Raw genomic sequence first — 20,786 nt, 5'->3', positions numbered from 1 at the left:
GCGATGAAAGGTTATCTTCCTTAGATAATAAAGACAATATATTTATTGGTAGGGACAAACAAATAAAATAGATGAAAACTGATATGCATAAAAAGGCATCATGTATAACAGCAAAAAGTACGAGGGTTGGAACTTAAATAGTGGCAACTACTTGTTCACAACTGATACAAAAGAGTTACATGTTTGCACCTGTTACTGTCCTTCAAAGTAATCACCAGCATTGTATAGAACCCATTGCCAGCAATTTGGAAGGCGTATTATACTGTTAGCAGAGTCTATTCTATTGACGGTTCGAATGGAGCAGTCTATTGTCTGTTGAATCTCTGGAACAGTTCTGAAGTGAATGCCACTAAGTGGTTCCTTCATCTTCAGAATCAAATCAAAGTTGCAAGGACTTAAGTCAAGGGAGAATGGTGGATGGTACAGTACTCCCCAGTTCCATTGATTGAACAGAGCAGCCACAGCTTGTGCTGTATGCGCTCGTGCATTGTCATGCAAAATGATGGGTGGGTTGCGCAGAAATTGTCGCTACTTCTTTCACAAAGCTGGTCACAGGTGATGCTCCAAAAATGAACAGTAATTCTGTGGACTGATGGTCTGTCATGGAGGAACATGATGCATTAGGATAACACTATTACTGTCGTACATGAGGATCACCATAACTTTAGACTGCTCCATTCGCACCATCAACAGAACAGGCTCTGCTAATGGTATACCATGCCTTCCACATTGGTAGCAATGGGCTCTATACAACACTGGTGACTAATTTCATGGACAGTAACAGGTGCAAACATATAACTCTTTTGTATCAGTCGTGAATAAATAGTTGCCACTGTTTAAGTCTCAACCCTTGTATTATGAAGATTTTTCCAGGCCCTAAAATGGTAGCACAAGGTATTGTAGAAGAAATTGAATCATTCCATAAAGTCATCAGTATTGATATGATAGATGAAACTGTGTGTTGTACAAATGTATACATTCACAGAAAAAGGCCAGAAGAAAATTATTCTAGAGATAGGGATGCTAAGGTGATAGATCGTCATGAAATTTGTGCTGTATCAAGCATTCTTCATTTGATTGGCCTCAAAGGTGGAAAACACACAAATGTAATGGAACTTTGGTCAAATGCTGGAACAGGAATGGTTGGCGTGAGATCCTGCATGAGTTACAAGAGGTTTTATTGCTTCACAGGTGTACTGGATTTAATGATAAAGAAACTAGGAATATGAGGCAGATAAGTTGGCAGCTATTAAGAGTTTTCTGGTTGCATTTGTGAAACACTGCATGATTAGTTATACTATTGGTGAGTTTGTTACTACTGAAGAGAAACTAGAAGCATTCAGAGATTGTTGCAGCTTCAAACAATACATTCCTAATAAATCAGAAGCTTTTCTGCATTCCTTTGCAATATAAAAAATACATTAGACAGTAACCCTCTTAGTACTAAGAGATGTAACTGTAGCAATATGCAAAAACCACAACACACAAAAAAGTGGTACACCCTGTACCTCAATAAAATTAGAATCCTTCTACTCATGCTGAAGGACAAAATTGAAGGCAATCAAGAAAAGAAGAATAGATATATAAACTTAAGAAAAATATACAAATCTGAAATTAAAGCAGCAAAAATGAAAGCAAATGAGGAGCATATATTAAATGTAAAGCTGCCTGGAACATAGTTGAAAGTGAGATAAACATGGGGAAAGAAGAATTCAGTAACCCACTTAATTGCAACACTCTCAACAAACACTTCATAAATTCAGTAAATACCCAGTTACCAAAAAGTGATGATTTAACTGATGTGGAAGCTTTTAAGCTTTGGAGTAGAAAAACTGCTACAGAAGTAAATAACTCTGTAAACAAGTTGAACAACTGTAGAACAGTAGACTGCTCTGGATTCAGCAACTCTGTAATAAAAGCTATAATTAAGGAAATGAGAACTCCTCTACTCTACCTTGCAAATAAAATCCTTGATGATGGCATTTTCCCTGACTGCCTTAAAATTACAGTTATACTCCCCATATACAAAAAGGGTGACAGAGAAATGCCAGATAACTATAGACCAATATCAATTGTCCCTATACTCACCAAAATCCTAGAGAACTGCTCACACACACAGATTTACATGTATTTTGAGAGCAATAAATTACTTAATGACAGCAAGTTTGGATTTAGAATTAATCAATCAACCATAAAAGCTATTGAAAGCCTGATAACTGAAATCCACAACACTTTTGAAAGGAAACTGACCACCTATGCAACACTCATAGACTTAAGCAAAGCATTTGATTCGGTATCACATGAGATAATTGTAAAAAAATTAGAATATTATGGAATTGCAGACAAACCACTTAATTTGGTTAAGTCATACCTAAATAACAGGCAACAGTCAGTGTATGTGAACAATGAAAGATCAGAACTTCCTGGCAGATTAAAACTGTGTGCCGGACCGAGACTCGAACTCAGGATCTTTGCCTATCGCGGGCAAGTGCTCTACCATCTGAGCTACCCAAGCACGGCTCATGCCCCGGTAGATAGAGACGAGGTACTGACAGAAGTAAAGCTGTGAGTAATTGTCCTGCTGGAATTGCCCAAGTCCATCAGAATCTACAATGGACATGAATGGATGCTGGTGATCAGGCAGGATGGTTACGTATCTGTCAACTGCCGGAGTCATATCTAGACATATCAGGAGTCACACACCACTCCTACTGCACAAGCCCTACACCATTACAGAGCCTCTACCAGCTTGAACAGTCCCCTACTGACATGCACGGTCCATGGATTCATGAGGTTGTCTTCATACACATACACGCCCATCTGCTTGATACAATTTGAAATGAGCCTCGTCCGATTAGGCAACATGTTTCCAGTCATCAACAGTCCAACATTAGTGTTTATGGCCCCACGCGAGGTGTAAAGCTTTGTGCTATGCAGTCATCAAGGGTATACAAGTGGGCCTTTGGATCCAAAAGCCCACATCAGTGATGTTTCATTGAATGGTTCACATGCTGACACTTGTTGATGCCCCAACATTGAAATATGCTGCAATCTGAAATTGGGTTGCACTTCTGTCAGGTTGAATGATTCTCTTCAGTCATCATTGATCCCATTCTTGCAGGATCTTTTTCCAGTGATGTTGGAGGTATGATGTTATACTTGATTCCTGATATTCGCAGTACATTCATGAAATGGTCATACATGAAAATCCCCACTTTATCGCTACCTCAGAGATGCTGCATCCCATCACTCATGTGCCATCTGTAACACAATGTTCAAACTCACTTGATAACCTGCCATTGTGGCAGCAGTAACTGATCTGATAACTGTGCCAGACACTTGTTGACTTATATAGGAGGTGCCAATCACAGTGCCATATTCTGACTGTTTACATATATCTGTATTTGAATATGTACCAGTTTATTTGGTGCTTCAGTGTACTTGTCCAGTATACTACATTCTCTTACATACCTTTTCAGTAGAGACAGCCAAGATGAGATTAGACTACTCATTGTGCACACAGAGGTATTTAATAATCATTTTGCCTGTATTCTATATGTGAATGGAATCTGAAAATTCTCATATCACTATATTCCTGGGTAAGATAAGAAGAGACAGAATTAAGACTGAAACAATACAAAGCACACTTTAGATCAATTCCCTAAAAGAAACTAGTAAAGAGATAATCTGAAATGGTTTGACCACTTCAAAAGTATGGGACAAGAAATACTACCAAGAAGAGCTGTGGAATGGACAGAATCTGGAAAAGGCTCTTTGAAAGAGCACAGACAAGATGGAGAGACCAGGTGAAGATGGTTGGATTGTTTGGGGGAGGAGACCAGTCAGCGAGGTCATCGGTCCCATCCAGCCATGCCTTTTCAGAGCAACCATGCCGACATTTCCCTGGAGCAATTTAGGAAAATCATGGAAAACCTAAATCAGAATGACCAGATACAGGATTGAACTATCATCCTCTCAAATGCAAGTCCAGTGTGCTAGCCACTGCACCACCTCACTTGGTACCAGGTGAAGTATTTTGTGAACTGAAGAGGACTATAGTGGGAGGTAATGCTTAACAATAAACTGTGTGAGAAAAAGGAAAATTGTTTGTGTTTACAACATTCAAAGGTGTTGACAATATCACAGAAAATATCCACATGATTTTGTTTTTCTTATTTACCTTTACCAGGATTTATTTTGTTAAGTACTTTATGACTTTCTTTGCAGTGAACTGTTATGAAAGACCAACTGAGAGGCAATTAATGAGTTCTGATCCAAAATGTGTTCAACATTTCATCATCTTATATATTTCAGGTATTTAAAAACAATTAAATATAAGGAATAGAAGAATTGAAATGGATCTGTTATTAGAGATGATACGCTTATTTCAATTTTTTAGATATGGTGCTACTACTGCATGTTTGCTAGGAAATATGCTTTGAGTCATTGACTGCTTTCGTAGGTACACTACTTTTTCATATTGAATAGACATAGACTGTCAACACATGACTAGAAACACTCATAGCTGGAATTGCCACATTTTAGAGAGCTGAGACTGAATAAAATTCATCTGAATTCATTGTTTATTAACAACTCTAGTAATCACTGTCGATGTTAATAAGTAATCACTGAATTTATCAGTCATGATTTAATTTTGTTGTTATTCCTGCAGTAGCCAATGTCTGAGAAATCAGTTTCATCCTTTCTTATTCTGTTAAATGCCTTTGTTTGACTGGTAAAGGTCAAAATAATTTTCATTTACTTTTATGTATTGTACATATGTTTTAATTTGTAAATTACTGATATAAGGATTTTTAATACTGATGGTGATGTTCATTTTAACTAGTTAAAACCTATTCCTTTGGATTCACTTAAGCAATTGATGATATTTTAAGAGAATACGTTTTTATGGAATGCATACTTTATCACTTCCTTAATTTAGTTCTAGTCCACAGGACAAGATCATGAGCACAGTACTATTCTTGCTCTATGCTAATGTATATCATTTTACATAAAATGCATTATGACAATATTCCACTAGAGCAGTTTTTATACATATTTTTTTATTTATTGTTATTGATTTCAAGCATGGCTGATTTTCAAATGGCGTTCTTGAGAGCAAGCCATGCCTAAAACTGGTAGTAATAAATAAAAATATATATTTAATATAGTAGCTCTGGTGGAACATCATTACATTGCATTTTATACCATTTGTAACTTCAAAACAGCACACAAAAGATCATTTTATTTGAACCTTACACAAAAGTAGTCCTTTTGCCAGATGATACATGCATTATTGTAAAAGTGCACTTCAAAGTTTGAGGAAACTCAGCTCATCCAGTTTTGTAAAAACCATAAAAACATCCACTCTTGTTGAAACTTACTGGCAGATTAAAACTGTGTGCCAGACCGAGACACAAACTCAGGACCTTTGCCTTTCATGGGCAAGCGTTCTACCTACCGAGCTACCCAAGCACGACTCACGCTCCGTCCTCACAGCTTTAATTCTGCCAGTACCTCATCTCCTACCTTCCAAACTTCACAGAAGCTCTCCTACCTTGTTGATTGAATGACTGATTGATTATTTGCTTTTTCTCATCTGTAGAACACAGTAAATTGTATGGATGTCATTAAATATTTGCACAATATATATTAATAAAAGAAACATTTCTCTTATGGTATTTACTTATTTTTATTTTTCTAATCAAATTATAAATTGTTACATAGTACAATAATGTTCATGAACATTAAGTTACTATCTATAGTTATTTCAATTATACTTAGTTCTACTTTTCTAATCATGTCATAAATTGTTACATAGCACAATGCCTATGAACATTAAGTTACTATATATAATAAAATTGTAAATATTCTTTCAGGCTTTGGCTCAAGGTGCAGGGATTATTTCAGTCTTTTATTTCTTGTGGTGCTCTATTGTACAATTTTATTCCATGGTATAATACACTATTTTAAGATTTTACTTGTTTATTTAGTTTAGATGTAAACAATGTCTGGATTTGGTTCCATCGTCATGTATTGTGCTGTTTGTGGTGTGAAGATTAAGATTTTTTCTTACATATGTTATGTTGTGATAGGTGCATTCACACAGAACTGTCAGTTTCTAGTTTTTGAATAATTCTTTACAGTGTTCCCTGTTATTACTATTTGTTGCTATTCTTACAGCTCTTCTCTGTTTGTTGAAAATATTTTGTGTGTTCCTAGCACTTTTCCTCCAAATCACTATCACATACCTGAGGACTGAATGCATATATCCAAAGTAGGCTACTTTGAGGCATGAAATATTGCAGACAGGTGGGACGATTCACTTCTGCGCATTTCAGTTGCCAATATACATTCATCCCTGAGAATTTGGAATCATATACTCAATCTCATACATCATGGTCCGCCTTCAGTGTGGTATCATTGGGCTTTTTCTTCAGTTGGAAATTTATACAGTTTGTCTTTTTCACATATAAAATTACTCTTCTCTTTCATGACAAGATGTGAACATCTCTGAGAGCTTCATTGGATTTTTCTGTTAACTGAGTTGAATTTTTGTCTATAATCACTACAGTGCTGTCATCAGCATATAATATCTCTTCTCCTCATCTGACCCTCTGTGGGAAATCAGTACTCCCTGGGGATGCCTATATTAATATATCTCAGATCTTTTACTTCTGTTCTTTTAGAAATATGTGAGATTTCAACTCTTTACACCCAGTTCCACATATAACTTAAATCAGTTCTGTCCCATACCCCTCATTCCTAATAGTTCTAATTCATGAAATAAAATGCAGTGGCCAATTGTATCAAATGCCTTTGATACATCCAAAATAAATAAATAAATTAATAGAAAATACCTGTTGCATTCTTGCCCTAGCCCAGTGCTTTGAGTATTGCCTTAGCAAACTGTGCTGTGGCTGACTGTGTGCCTCTTGTGGGCCTGAAACTGAACTGTTCATTGCAGAGAAGATTGTATTTATTTAAGTACTTTATTAGTATACTTTTAACTATGGTTTCTATTGAGTTTGCAATGCAAGATAACAAAGAAACTAGTCTGTGGTTTTCCATGCATATTTGTATTGGTATTACTTTTGCTTCTTTCAGGATTCAGGAAGGCAGCCATATCTGAAATATTCATTAATTATGATTGTTAATGGGGTTTTCATGTTTTTTATACATTTGTTAATGACACTTACTGGGATCTCATTTCACCCTGTGGATTTTTAATTATTCAATTGATGTATTACCTGCACCACCTGTTTCTCTGTTCTTGGAAAGAGCACCATTCAGTGTGGTGGCTGGTCCTGGTGGTGTCTGGAAATCTCTCTTGCAGTTTTTTAGCAATGCCACTGAAGTACTCATTTGTAAAGTTTACTAGTTCCTTTGTGTTGCTGATTTGAACATCTTTGTTTTTGATGTGTGTTTCCAGATGTTTCTGTCCAAAGTTGCTGTCTCCTGTCTGGATTGCTTTGCTTTTGTTATCTGCCTTGAGCAATGTTTCACTGTTTGTAAGTTTTTTTTGCAGATGTCAATACCTTTCTGAAGTTCTTCTGTAAACCTTATAAAATTTTGAGGAAGCTGGATCCGTCTGACTGTTTTGTTGGCTGTTAGATAGCTTAGAGTTTCAGAGGAATTTTTAATACTTCTGGTCCCCATACATTTTTCTGAAGTTCCAAGAGAATGCTATGTTTAATTTTTCATTAAATATTGTCATGAATGTAGTAAACATTATGTCTACATTTGTTTCTGCATACACTCACTCCTGCCTTTCATGTTGTATCTGGGATGAGAATTGACATAGGTCTGATTCTGAGAAGACTTCTTGATGTAGTGTATTGATGAAGAATGTTACAAAACTAATTATAATTAAATATGGGCATCACATAATACATCTTGCAGGTATCTGTTTAAGAAATTAAGAATGTGAACAGTATCACAACAGTACATTTATTCACTGATGAAATTTGTTGCCAACCATCTGTTGATGTTTGAGTTCAATAAATGTATTCATTAATATAATATTAACAACAAAAATGGCATGCACCACACTCTGCTAAATGTAACTTTGGCACCAAGATGATTGAAAAACATAGCATTAAAACTCTTTCATAATCTGCCCAGGGAAATAAAATTTCTGACACACAGGACAATTGTGTTCAAACACAGATTTTAAAAATGTTTCTTCTCAATAGCTCTTATTATAATGCGAGAGGAATTCTTGAATAGAAATGCTTAGGTAGTTACAAAACTGCAAATATCCAGCATGTAACAATAGAAATATTTATAATTTATTTTACTGTCTCTAAAAGCCTTTGTTCAGTTGATACATTACACATTATATTGCTCATCATGAATATGATTTACTTAACTTGGAACTAGTTAACATTTTTGTAGTTAAAGATATTGAATCTTAGTTTTGCTGGCCCATGAAAAGTCAAATTAATGCAAATTAAGGTGACCTTTCATTCTGGAAAAGGCAGTCTGTATTAAATGCCATAGCTATACATGTAATACAAGAAAGAAGCTTTAAAACACTGTTTCTAAAGACAAATAACTATAACTGCACTCATAGTGAGAGTTCAAATAGCAGTAGTTGTTAAATTTGGATTATGAATTCCGTTAAACAAGTGTCTGTATTTGTACTCACTTGAACTTTGTAACTGAGTGGCAGTTAGCTATTGATTGAGAATACATTTAATAGAATTACAAAGTGTAACTAACAAATTCTGATGTTACAGACATATGTCGGTATTACTCCAGAACTTGGAGAGCTCACTCCAGCAGTGTCTTTCTACAACCCCATTAATCGCAACTTGTTGGTTGCCAGCATGAAACTAGCTATTGTTGTATGTCGTGAAGAAATTGATTTGACACAGACTGATGGGTTCACACACACAAAACCTGTGACAAATGCATTATACAATGAACTTTTTAAGATTGTAAGTTCTATAAAAATATAATGTTTGCATTTTCAGTTTGGAATTTAAGTATATTATATTTTTTAAAAATAATAAATGTAAAATAATTCATCAGTTTACTAGAATATTGTATGTACATTTATATTGTCACTGATAATACAAACTATTCTTCCAATATGCTAGGAATTTATTTTCTTTCATTATTATTCTCATGAGTTCTGCATTGTATATTGTTTCTGATAAACTAGTTCAAACATGTGAGAGAGAACCACTGTTTACATTTCCCTGTGACATTTTTGACAGTTGACTACAGCATCTTCAGACTAAAACCATTCCCCGATATGAGATTCATTATACCTGACCTAAATTTTTATCTCATGAGTAGGTTCTCCTGCTGGAGAAAGAATGATACTGAACACATCAGACAGGTGACAAATTATGTGAATAGCACTGATGAGGAATGTAAAAGTACATTAATGTTTTCACTGATAATACAAACAATACTTCCAGTATGTTAACAGTTTATGTTCTTTCACTAAAGTTCTCATCATGTCTCCTCTCCTCATTGCCAGAGGATCACTTGCCACCAGCTCACTGCCTGAGTATCTCTGGTGAGGTCAATATCGACCTTAACAATTGTGGCCGGAACACAATCATGCAAAAAATCAGCACAACGATGTTATTCTCTAAAGTCCATAAAGGCATGGGAGACCATCAAAAGGATTTTTGGGCATAATGGAAATGCCAAGTTACTGTTTTAATGATTAATGCTACTCTTCTGACTAGTGTAGGAGGCATACCCCAGATAGGGAAGCATTTTGCAAAAGTGATGGCTACCGTCACCCTGGATCCATCATTTTGTTATCATGTAAGTATAGCCAAGGGGAGCAAGTGTAGGACGACAACTCCTTTTCCTATTGTAGTATTGCTATCCAGTCTTTTAGCAAAAGTAACAAGAAGTAGTGATGGCTACCATCACCCTGGATCCAGCATGTCATTATAACATAACTATATAACCAATAGGAGCAGGTGGGGGATTACAACTCCTTTTACAACTGTAGTGTTGCTATTCAATCTTCTAGCAAAAGTAACAGACATAGTGAGGGAGCCACCATGAAGTATTCCATTAGTAGCTGCAGACATAGTGAGGGAGCCACCATGAAGTATTCCATTAGTAGCTGCAGAGTAGTGGCTGTAGTGTGGCAGCATTTGGGTCAGAATAACATGCACGTAAGGGGATTGTGAGACCAGCTCCACTCAGCAGAAAACTGCACCACACAGCAGTAATGACTGTAGCAGACAGGTCGATGCCACTACACTAGGGCACGTCTCTTGTTGTGAGTTACATGACTAGGTGACAGGTTTTAGTGAAACAAATATGCCTCAGAGTAATATAAATATGTCTGAATTTTGAGGAAGATGCACTCCCTTTTGCCAGAGTCCAGCAGCAGTACCACCATGACACCAGGGACATGCTGGACATTGAGACAAATGGGCATTGCTAGCAGCAGCCATAGGTTCAAGACTGGGCTGTGCCTGTTGCCACCAACTCTGAGTTCCTGAAGGTACTTACTGCCCGAGCAAAACCAACCTCCCATCCATGCTGGCTGCTGCCAGCACTGAGTTCTCCATGTCCATTATTGTGAACATGTGGAGGGCTGAGGGCTGCTTAAGGCCCCATTGCCAGTGGAGGAGTAGCATGCTGCTGGCATAAAGGCTGTGGCCTATGGAGTCTACAGGCCATCCATGGGCCTCTTGTTAGCAATGTAAGGCACCTACACAGTGTCATCTCACCAGGATGAAAGTTGATACATAATAAGCATCAACCAGGGTCAACAGAGTGAGGCAGGTTTTGCCTCACTGAGATATGATGAAGTAGTTTCCAAAGTGGACTAAAGCATACTTTACTGTCAGCAAGTCCATCAGCTTAGCTGACTAGTAACATGCTTGCCTACCATGCAACAGGCCTGGGTTTGATTCCCAGCTGGGTTGCAGATTTTCTCCACCCATGGTCTGAGTGTGTGGTGGCCCGGTGTAATGTTAAGCTCCCTCTACACAGCTTAAGTGTTTTTGTGGACTTACTTGTCGAAGAATACTGGTTCTGCTTTCTTGCAGCACCGATGTCTTCTGCTAGCACTGGATGCTTCTCTGAAGATTTCACTGCTAGGAAGGGGAAATTTTCACTCTCTTGCTCTCTCTCTTCTTATTTAAAAAATACGCTACTTGTGGAATATTATTCAATGCACTAGAATATATTTATTTCCACTTTGTACAAAAAACAAGTAAACTTTATGATGTAAGCCCACACATTACTGAGCACCCAAGATCAGTTAATTACACATTTTTGAACACAATTAATACATAAGCTTTTATTGTGGCTGACTATCCATGTCCAGTCCATGTACTCTCAACAGCAGTCCAATGTCTATTAAACAGTCACTATCTTGAGTCACTCCATTTGTTTTTCAACAGTACAGAGCTAAATTACTCTTTGCAGCTGGCCACGGGTCTTCCAGGCCGTATGTGTTTATTCTTGGCAGGTCGTGATGAACACTTGCCAGCACTGATGAATTTTCTCCCTTCCATTTTTGCCTGCACAAACAATAAATGGGTGCAGTATCCCATGCTCATCCTTACGCCCTGCTTTAAAATAACATATGTTCGAAACGATTGGAACACAAGTGTCTTCAGACTTTCATAAAATTCTGGGGGCACTACAAGTGTTGTGTTGTCCACATCACCATTTCATCACCATCGATGTGCAAGTCACCCATTGTGGCCTCACCTGAAATAAGACTTACACCCAGCAGCCAAACTTCTCCAGATGGGGCCTTGGAGCCAACAGTGCCACACAATCACTTCATTTCATTTTTACTGTCAGCATTGTTTCCATGAGGCCCTCTGGCTTGTCACCATGACCAAACAAGGTGGCGCTGTGCCTAGCACACTGGACTCGCATTTGGGAGGATGACAGTTCAATCCCACGTCTGGCCATCCTGATTTAGGTTTTCTGTGGTTTCCCTAAATCGCTCCAGGTAAATGCTGGGATGGTTTCTTTGAAAGGGCACAGCCAAATTCCTTCCCCATCCTTCCCTGATCCAATGAGACTGATGACCTCACTGTCTGGTCTCCTCCCCCAAACAATCCAACCCACTCGTGTCACCACCACCATTTACCTCACCGAGTGCAACTGCGCTCTTCAGAGTGGTCTCAGGAGAATCGATGTCAACCCAGTCAGCAGTGGAGTGTGTGTGATTGCATGTCACAACCTACAATATTATCATTTGGGGTGAGTGAGAATATTGCTTTTCTTCTATGGTGACAGTCATAGAGTTGAGGATTAGGGTGTGTGATAATAACAGAGTTACTTTTGTAAAACCAGAAGAATCATTGAACTTATCACAGTATAAGAGTAATTACAGAGATGACTGGTTAGAACCTGTGCATTGTACACAGTGCAGTTTGCTTGGGCATTCTGCCCCTTGTGCCATGACAGTAGCAGTTGTCTGCTTTACATGTAATCATCTTGGGCAAATGGTCAGATAGTGAAGGGAGTCCAGATAGCTCATGATTAGGCAAGAGAAGTAGGTTGGCAGAACAGGTAGCCTTGGAGTGTTCGATCTGTGTTATTCTTGGATTATTATTTCTATGCTGTTTTTGTATTATTAATTCTGAGTTATGGAAATGAGTAATAGTGAGGCAATGGCAAAATTAGAGACACAAGGTGTCATGAGAGAGGAGGCTATACTATCATAGGTGAATCAGGTAGCTCAATTAAGGGTGGATAAATATTTTTTTCAAATAACAAACTAGCAGAGAAATATGAAGAGGCGGAGGAGTGTATTCAGCTGATGCTAGCCGTTTTTCTCCCTTTTCTGGTGGGTCTCCTGAGGATGCGTTAGCATTTGTGGGGGATCTCAGGTCATCAGCTGGCTTAGGGGGTTTGCCAAATAAGCAGTTATTACAGATAGCAAGGATAAGCAAAATCGATTGTACAGTGCTGCACAAGACATAGCATTTTTATCAACTCATATTTGGATTAGGACAAAGATGTAGGAAACAGAACAGCACACAGTTTTTCTTTAAATGTTTGAGCATAGTTTCCAAGTGGCCTAGTAAGGCAGTTGAAGGTTTGCATACAGAATCAGGAAATTTGATGTAAACACTTATAAGTTAACACAGAGTAAAAAGGTAAACAAGGTGTTGCTACAGGAACCTGTGGACATGTGCTTAATGCTTTCCTAAGAGGTTTAATACCAGAGATGTCTGGAAGGGTGGACATTCGGTGCCTGAGGACTTCCATACAGCAGTTAGCATAGCACTGGAGTATGAGGAATCTGATGTCAACAGGTGTGGGGAATTGGAGAAATATGTTCATGTTGAGTGGCATATCTTTTAATTTTAGACATCCAGGGCATGTGCAGAGGCACTGCTATTGCCTGCAGAGGGGTAATAGGGATGGTGGGGATTCCCGATGATTCGATAGGGCTAGTGGTATGGGCGGTCTGGGCTGTAGAAAATACACATTAAACTTAAGAGGAAACTTAGAGTTGCCAGCAGGAGTTCCCAGTAAAGATAATGCGTGAAAATGAATGCAGAGGTGGAATGTGTCATAGTGGGTGTAATAGGTGGTAGGAAATATAACGTTTTGTTGGTCTCAGGGGTGATGTGTCAGTGGCCTCAACAGAGTTAACTGGTTTGAGATACTAATTGCTTGGAGCTGGGGAAAGTGGTATACATCCATTAGGATTAATAGCAATGAATTATTTGTTTGAAACTACTAAGTCTAGGCAAAGTGTGGAAGTGGTGTCTGATGTAATCAAGAGTTACAGCATGATTCTGAGGTTAGACTTTCTGCATTATCATGCCGTAACTGACATTCAATGTTGTATAGTGGAACTTATCGAGATGACATTCCAGCTAGGGGAAGCTGTCAATGTTCATCAGTCATGAGGAGCTTCTAGTGTACAGGACAATCCAGGTAAACTGCAAACACTGATATTAATCCTTCATTCACATGATTGTTCATCGAATGGCACAGGAAAGTCACTATGGGTGAATCTGGAACTTGATTTCTCAAGTGATATGTTGTGTACAGTGGAACAGCTGGAGGATAGTGAGGTACTGCATGCACTGCATTGTTTGACATAGTGTTATAAATGTACAAGAGTGGGATGAAGGCAAGGTAGTACCCATCAATATGGATAATTTTGACACCAGAGAGGTCAAGTTTTTGAAGGCAACAATTTTGGCTACATTGGAAATTCCAGATGAGGAAGATTGCTCCACAGGAAGTATAGCTTGTGAAAGATCACGGAATGCTGCTACAACTGCATTTTGTGAAAAATTCAGGCATTTGAAGGAAATGGAAATAACACAGAGGGAGGACCTATTACTAGAATTTCAAGATCTGTTTTTTTATGTTATTTTATTTTTCATGAAGGTCATTGCCTACCACACCAGTAATGGAACACAGGATTCTGACAGGGAGTGAAGCACTGGTATACGCTGCAATCAATACTGGAGGAATTATTTAACCAACAATTGGCTGGCAGTATAATGGAAAAATGTGGGGGAGGGGGATGGAATTGTAATTGTATCATATTAGTCTGTGGACAATTCAAATAAATACTGATTCTGTTGTGACTGCCACCATTTAATGGTAGAATTAAAGCAGATGCCTACCCAATTCTAAACATGGGACTTGAAGAAAGGATAAAATAGTTATAAGTGGCTCCTGAGGATTGAGTAAAAACTGTATTTTCACCACCTTGGGCACACTGTCAGTACAGGAGGATGCCATTTGGGTTAAAAAATGCACCAGCAATATTTCAGAATTTATTGGACAGAGTACTAAATTTGTGTCAATGTCTGGTGCATTTTGATGACATAATCATCTTTTCGAGAGATAAGCAGTAGCATAGGCAATGACTGAGGGAAGCTCATTTGATACTAAATACTGAGTAATGTCACTTTGCACTATAAGAAGTCAGCTATTTAGGCCATGTAATTAGTAAGGTTGATGTAAGAACTGATCCTATATTAGTGCAATCTGTGAAAGATTTTCCAGTGACAGGAACAAACAAGGTGTTGAATCTTTTCTGGGTCTAACAAATTATTATAGAAAGTTCATGAAGGAGTTTGAAGATATTGCATGATCAGTTATGTAGTTGTTGAAGAAGGGTATTTATTTTGTGTGGTCAGAAGTATGTTAAGGAATGTTTCTCAGATTAAAGAAGTTCTTAATATCAAGTCCATTGTTGGTGTTCTTGGACATTCAGAAGGAGTTTATATTGTGATATGATGTATCAAACCATGCGCTTGGGTGTGTTCTGAGGCAAGAGGTTGATGGTCAAGAATGTTTAATTGGCTTTGCATCAAGTTGAACAGAGCGAAGTAGAAACATTCTACAATTGTACCTGTAACTGTAACTGTAATAGTAACTGGAGAGAGAGATTCTGAGCTTGGTGTACAGAGTAATCCAATGTTTCCTGTATAGAAGGAAGTTCAAGGTAGCAATGAACCATGCTGCTTTGAAGTGGTTATTAAATCTGAAGGACCCATCCTGTATACTGACAAGATGGTCCCTAAAACTCAGTGAATTTGAGTACAAAGTAATCAGCATAACAAGGAAGAAGCTTGGAAATGCAAACAAGTTAAGCAGGAAAGCAGCAGTAGTACAACATTGCTGAATGGAAAATAGCTTTCACCAGGGACGTAAACAGTATAGCAAGCAACTGCAGTTCAGCTTGTGTGACAGGTTATTGTAGAGAAACAAAATCAGGACCACAGGTGGTTGTGCGAGCAGAGTTGAAGGAAGGAGTAGTATGTGAAATGCATGATTATCTCTTATTGAGCCATTGGACTTGCAAGACAATTGATTGGAGAATGGTAGAGAACTACTGGTGGAAGGGAAGGCATAATAATGTTGATCAGTATGTCAGAAATCATGGAGAATGTGTGCAGCATGCAGATTTGAATCAGAAGCAGATACTATTGCAGAGATTTCCAGAAGCAATGGAACCATGTTGTCTCATTAGGGTGGACATGTTAGGAGCATTCAGTCAAAGACCAGCAGGTAATCATTTTGTGCTGACCATAATAACCCATTTTTCTCATTGCATCAAGATGGTGCCAGACCACCAGGTAGTCAGTCATGCAAGCATTAGCTGATAAGTGAGTGTTGTAGTTTGGGATGTCAGAGACATTAATTTGGACCAAGGAACAAACTTCATGTCAGAATTGATGAAGGAGGTGAGTCAGTTATTAAAAGGAAGAAAGTTAAAAACTAGTCCACTTTATTCTCAAGCTAACAAAAGGATGGAAGAGTTCATTGGACAATTTGAGAAGATGCTTAGTTATTACATGAATGGACACCATTGGTATTGGAACATGTATTTATCCTTCATTGTGAGTGTGTATAACTCCAAGGTTCCCACAAGCACAGGGTTGTCATCATTCAAGTTGGTATATAGTAAGGAGATTGTGTTACCATTTGACTTGATTATACAGAAAGGATGCAGGAATAGTGAGTAGATCTGAGAATTTACAAGAACAGTGAAGCAACCATGAAAGAAAGTCCAGCAAGCAAATGTTAAAATAATGGAGAAGCAAGAAGAGGCAGTAAAGTGCACAGGAACATTACTTCAGTATAAAGCAGTCCATTGGGTGATGTCAAATTCATATGTTCTGAAAGGAGAAAGTTCATGTCAGGCATCTGCAACCATTCAAAGATGCATTAGAAGCATTTCCACGAAAGGTATTAATGAAGTTAAGGTAGGAGGCAAGGAAGAGGAAGAGAAAAGATGAGCAACAGAAGAGGAGGTCCATATACCGCAGGCTCAGTATATGTTGAAGCCAAGGAAGTAGCGGATATGTATTATGTTCGTAATTTTGGCTATTTTTTGTGTGTTGCATAGGTTATTGAAGTTATTTTGGATACTGTCAAGCGTTATAATATGGTAGGAACTATCTTTAGTGTGATAAGACATGCTGTTCAGAGACAGGAGGCTTCTGAAGGGAGGGGAGGCGATAGTGATCTCTTCTGGGAGGCAATAATGATCCCTGTCCTCAGGATACCATATGGAGAAAGGTGAGAGAAGAAGAATGCCAATTTTGGCAATGCTATTCCTTTTCACTGAAGGTGGAGTGAGGGCACTCCAAGATCATCACCTAGATGGAGGAGTTCCATTCTCCAGGCAGTGAGGCGCATATCACCCATCCACAGATGGTTAGTATTTACTGTATGGGAATTGAAAACAAGTTGAGGAGGCTAGAGGAGCTGTTTCCAGGAGTGTAACAATTAGCAAACAGTAACGGAGTGCTTAGGAAGGTACCAAAGGAGCACAGGAAGTTGCCTGGGGCATAAGCGCAATTGAGGGAGGAGATGCGGGAAGGGATAGGGGTGATACCACATAAATCAAGGAGGATAAAAAGGAAGAGCAGAGATACAGGAGGTCGAATACAAAATACAATATTTGAGACAATAGATGTAAATGATGTCAGTGAACTGAAGAAAACTCTGGAAGCTACAAGTGGGTTAGTGGAGGTAAATAAAACAGCTATGGAGTGGCATCCCATGAAGATTGTGAATGTTTTGACAGCTTACTAAGGAAATTATAGATTATGCTAGAGTCTTGGCTAGCACTCTAAATTGGGATGTGGGATGTGGAGGAAATTCAAGCACTGATGCAAATATTAGATGCAAGAATAATACTGATGAGACTACTGCAGGAACTAGGGGATAGTATCTGGTATGCAGGAATGCAGTAGATGAACTTGCAAGAAGCCATGCATCAGGCACTACATGCACAGTTAAGTGCAGTCTTGGTGTCACCTGAACAGTACCTGAGGGTGCTGAGAAAGGTGCAAGAAGAATTACCACTGGAATTACAGTCAGCAGAAGAGCCAAGCTCCCAGAACTTATCATTCTACTACCTTGGACAACTGCAGGTGTGACAACACATAATGCATGGTTGTACATACCAGTGAGGATTCTGGTAGCAAACAAGCATGTGTTATTCAAATGTTATGTGCTGCATATCTATAGATTAAAGCTTACAGCAATTGGGAGATTCATGCAAGTGAAACAGGAGAGGGTATTACTAGGGGCAGAAAATGGGGATTGACACATAGAACGAATGATGAGCTTGAGCAATATCAAAAGTGGGGTTGTCATGATATGCCCAACTCATGAGGTTAGAATGAGTGGAAGCACAGGCATCATACAATTGTTAGGGGGAAAGCAGAGTGATGTCCATGCCAAAAAATGGTGATGGAACCAAAGCCATATTTTCAGAGAACTGGTTTGTGTTGGGTGTACTCCATTTAAAATGGTATAGTAATGGTTGCTAGTTACCACAAGCAATAAAAGCTCATGGGAATAAGACATGTGGAATTAGAAGACTGTGGACTGGTCATCAATGGAATTATATGTGACATACAGGACCTACATTTCTTTTACAACATACAATGATGACAGTTAGTCTGTTAAATGTAACATAGTTGTAGCTCTATTTGCCAGACAAACATCTAGAGATGTCACAGTTTTAAATGTAGCTGACAGCAGCAACTGTAAATAAATTTTCAATATATAAAGCATAGAGCCAACTGGTTGCAGAGATGTCCTTCAAACGAAACACTTCTTTCCTAAGTGACACCTGGGAGCCAAGCCTGACCATTCACAAACTCAGATGATAGCTATGCACAAAGGGCAGATTACTGCAGAGCACAGTTGTTGAGCATGTGGAGCAACATCAGGATGGTAGACATCAGGTAACAGTAACCCTGAGTGTTCAGTTCTGTGTACCACAATGACTGTAATTTTGCTCTTTCTACTTTTTATGTATCTGAAATGATGAGCAGTGCATAAATTTGATCCAGGGATAATTTGAGTTCTTGTAGACAGGTTTCCTTAAGTGAAGGATTGAAAATAGGTTTATAAGGTATAAGATTAATATAGTAATTGCGTATCAATTAAGAATAGCCAATCTAGCGGTATGTACTTGATTTATAGATTAAGTGTGAAGGTAATTTCAGTTGAGATGCCAAGGGCAGGCTCTTCTCCATGGTTGGGAGCAGTGTAGTGTCACTATCCAGTCTTTTGGTAAAATTAAAAAAGAAGGAGTGAGAAAGCCACTATGAGCATTACATTAGCAGCCACAGGCTTGTAGTCACAATTTGGCGACATATGGGTCAAAATAACATGCTAGTAAGAGGATTGTGAGATGTGGCTAGCCACACTCAGTGGGAAACTGTACCATGCAGCAGTAATAATGATAGCAGTTGGATTGATGTCACCACACCAGGGCAAGTCTCTTATTATGGGCAATGTGACTTGGGGCCAGATTTTAGTGAAACAAATGCACTTCAGAGCAATATAAATGTGTCTGAATTTGGAGGCTGTTGCACTTACTTCCATTAGAATTCAGCAGCACCAACACGAACTCAGGGCTATGCCAGAAAGCAAGATGACTGGGCATCAGGAGCAGTAGCCATGTGTTCGGTATGGGGCTGCACCAGTTGCTGCCAGTAGTGTGTTCCTCACAGGACCTAGTGCAGTGGCATTACCAACCTGCCATTTGCAGCAGATGGAATCCCACGCACAGCATTCTTCACACACTGCTGAGGTGAGTGCATGTGTGGCTGCTCCAGTTGCCATCGCTGCTGGAGAACTAGTGGTCTGCTGACTTCAATTTGGTGGCCTATAGGAGCCACCAGCTGCCCCATGGCCTGCCGTCAGCAACTCATGGCACTTACATAGCATCCTCTCACTAGGATATAAGCTGCCACCCTTAAGTGAGTGTTGGCTAGGGTCAACAGAGCGAGGTGTGTTTAGCCTTTCTGAACCACAACAAAGCAAGTACCAAAGTTGAATAAAACATTGTTTACCACCAGCAGTGTTGCCATTGAGCTCTCTGGCCTGTTATCACCACCACTCACCCTACTGAGTGCAACTGCACTCTTCACTACATTGAACAACTTAATAACTGCCCCTTCTCAAAGCTAGATTGAGTGTTGTCTGTGGCTATTGATGTAATACCTAGTCAGAGTAATGTGCATACAAAATATTGTAGAACCATGTTGAGAATATAGAAGAAATCCTTATTGGACTTTTCAGCTGTGTACAAGAGAAGGAAACTTCTCTGACCCTTGGAGGAACGCATTCAAAATTCATCTTTTGCAACCAGGAAAAGATGAAACTTTTTATGTAAACTGCAGGTGGTGGCTGAAAGGAAAGGAAAGGGAAGGGAAGGAACAGATGAGACAATATCAGCTGCATCAGAACTTTATGTGGAATCAGCAGCAACAGGTGAAATGTGAGCCATACCGGGGCTCAAACCCAAGATATCCTCCTTACTAGGAAATTGCATTAACCACTCTGCCGTCTGGACATAGTGTTTACTGCAAATGCATGGGTTTGGCCCCTTTGGGGGTATGTTGCAGAGCAGGGTGTCTATGGGAGAGGGTGTCTCCATAGTTGATGAGGTAGCAGCAAAACCCACACACACAGGGTGGAGGTTGATGTGTATGAGAAATCCGCGAAAGGTGACAGAGAGGTGTCAGGCGAACAAATCGGTGTGGTGGCCCAAGGAGAAACATTGTCGGATACCACGGCAGGAGAGAGACTGGTGAGAGAGTCGTTAGGAGAATTAGACTGAACCAGCAGAGGGGCATCGGTGGCCATGAATGCTGGTTTCAGTCGGTGTAACAAAACAGTTTGCAGACTGTCTTTGACGATGATATCGAAAGTTGTATCGCCCCACCAGAAGACTTTAAAGGGTCCGAGCGAGATAAGGTGGCTGCAGAGATTGTTGGACCGAATCATCTCTCAGCATTACATGGGAGCAAGTGTTGAGAGCAGTT

The 20,786-nt window shown here is 39.1% G+C and overlaps 1 protein-coding gene across 1 annotated transcript in view; it reads left to right on the top strand.

Annotated features, from left to right (window-relative positions):
- LOC126092753 (WD repeat-containing protein on Y chromosome-like) overlaps nucleotides 1–20,786 on the top strand; it is a 411,016-nt gene that overhangs the window by 157,070 nt on the left and 233,160 nt on the right. The window contains exon 7 of the mRNA XM_049908479.1: nucleotides 8,742–8,942. Coding sequence (XP_049764436.1) covers nucleotides 8,742–8,942 — 201 coding nt within the window. The remainder of the gene's footprint in view (nucleotides 1–8,741; nucleotides 8,943–20,786) is intronic.

The sequence above is a fragment of the Schistocerca cancellata genome, chromosome 7, assembly GCF_023864275.1.
Source record: "Schistocerca cancellata isolate TAMUIC-IGC-003103 chromosome 7, iqSchCanc2.1, whole genome shotgun sequence".
NCBI classification, from domain to species: Eukaryota; Metazoa; Arthropoda; class Insecta; order Orthoptera; family Acrididae; genus Schistocerca; species Schistocerca cancellata.
The sequence above is the reverse complement of the archived record's forward strand: the minus strand, read 5'-3'. Positions and strand labels throughout refer to the sequence as shown.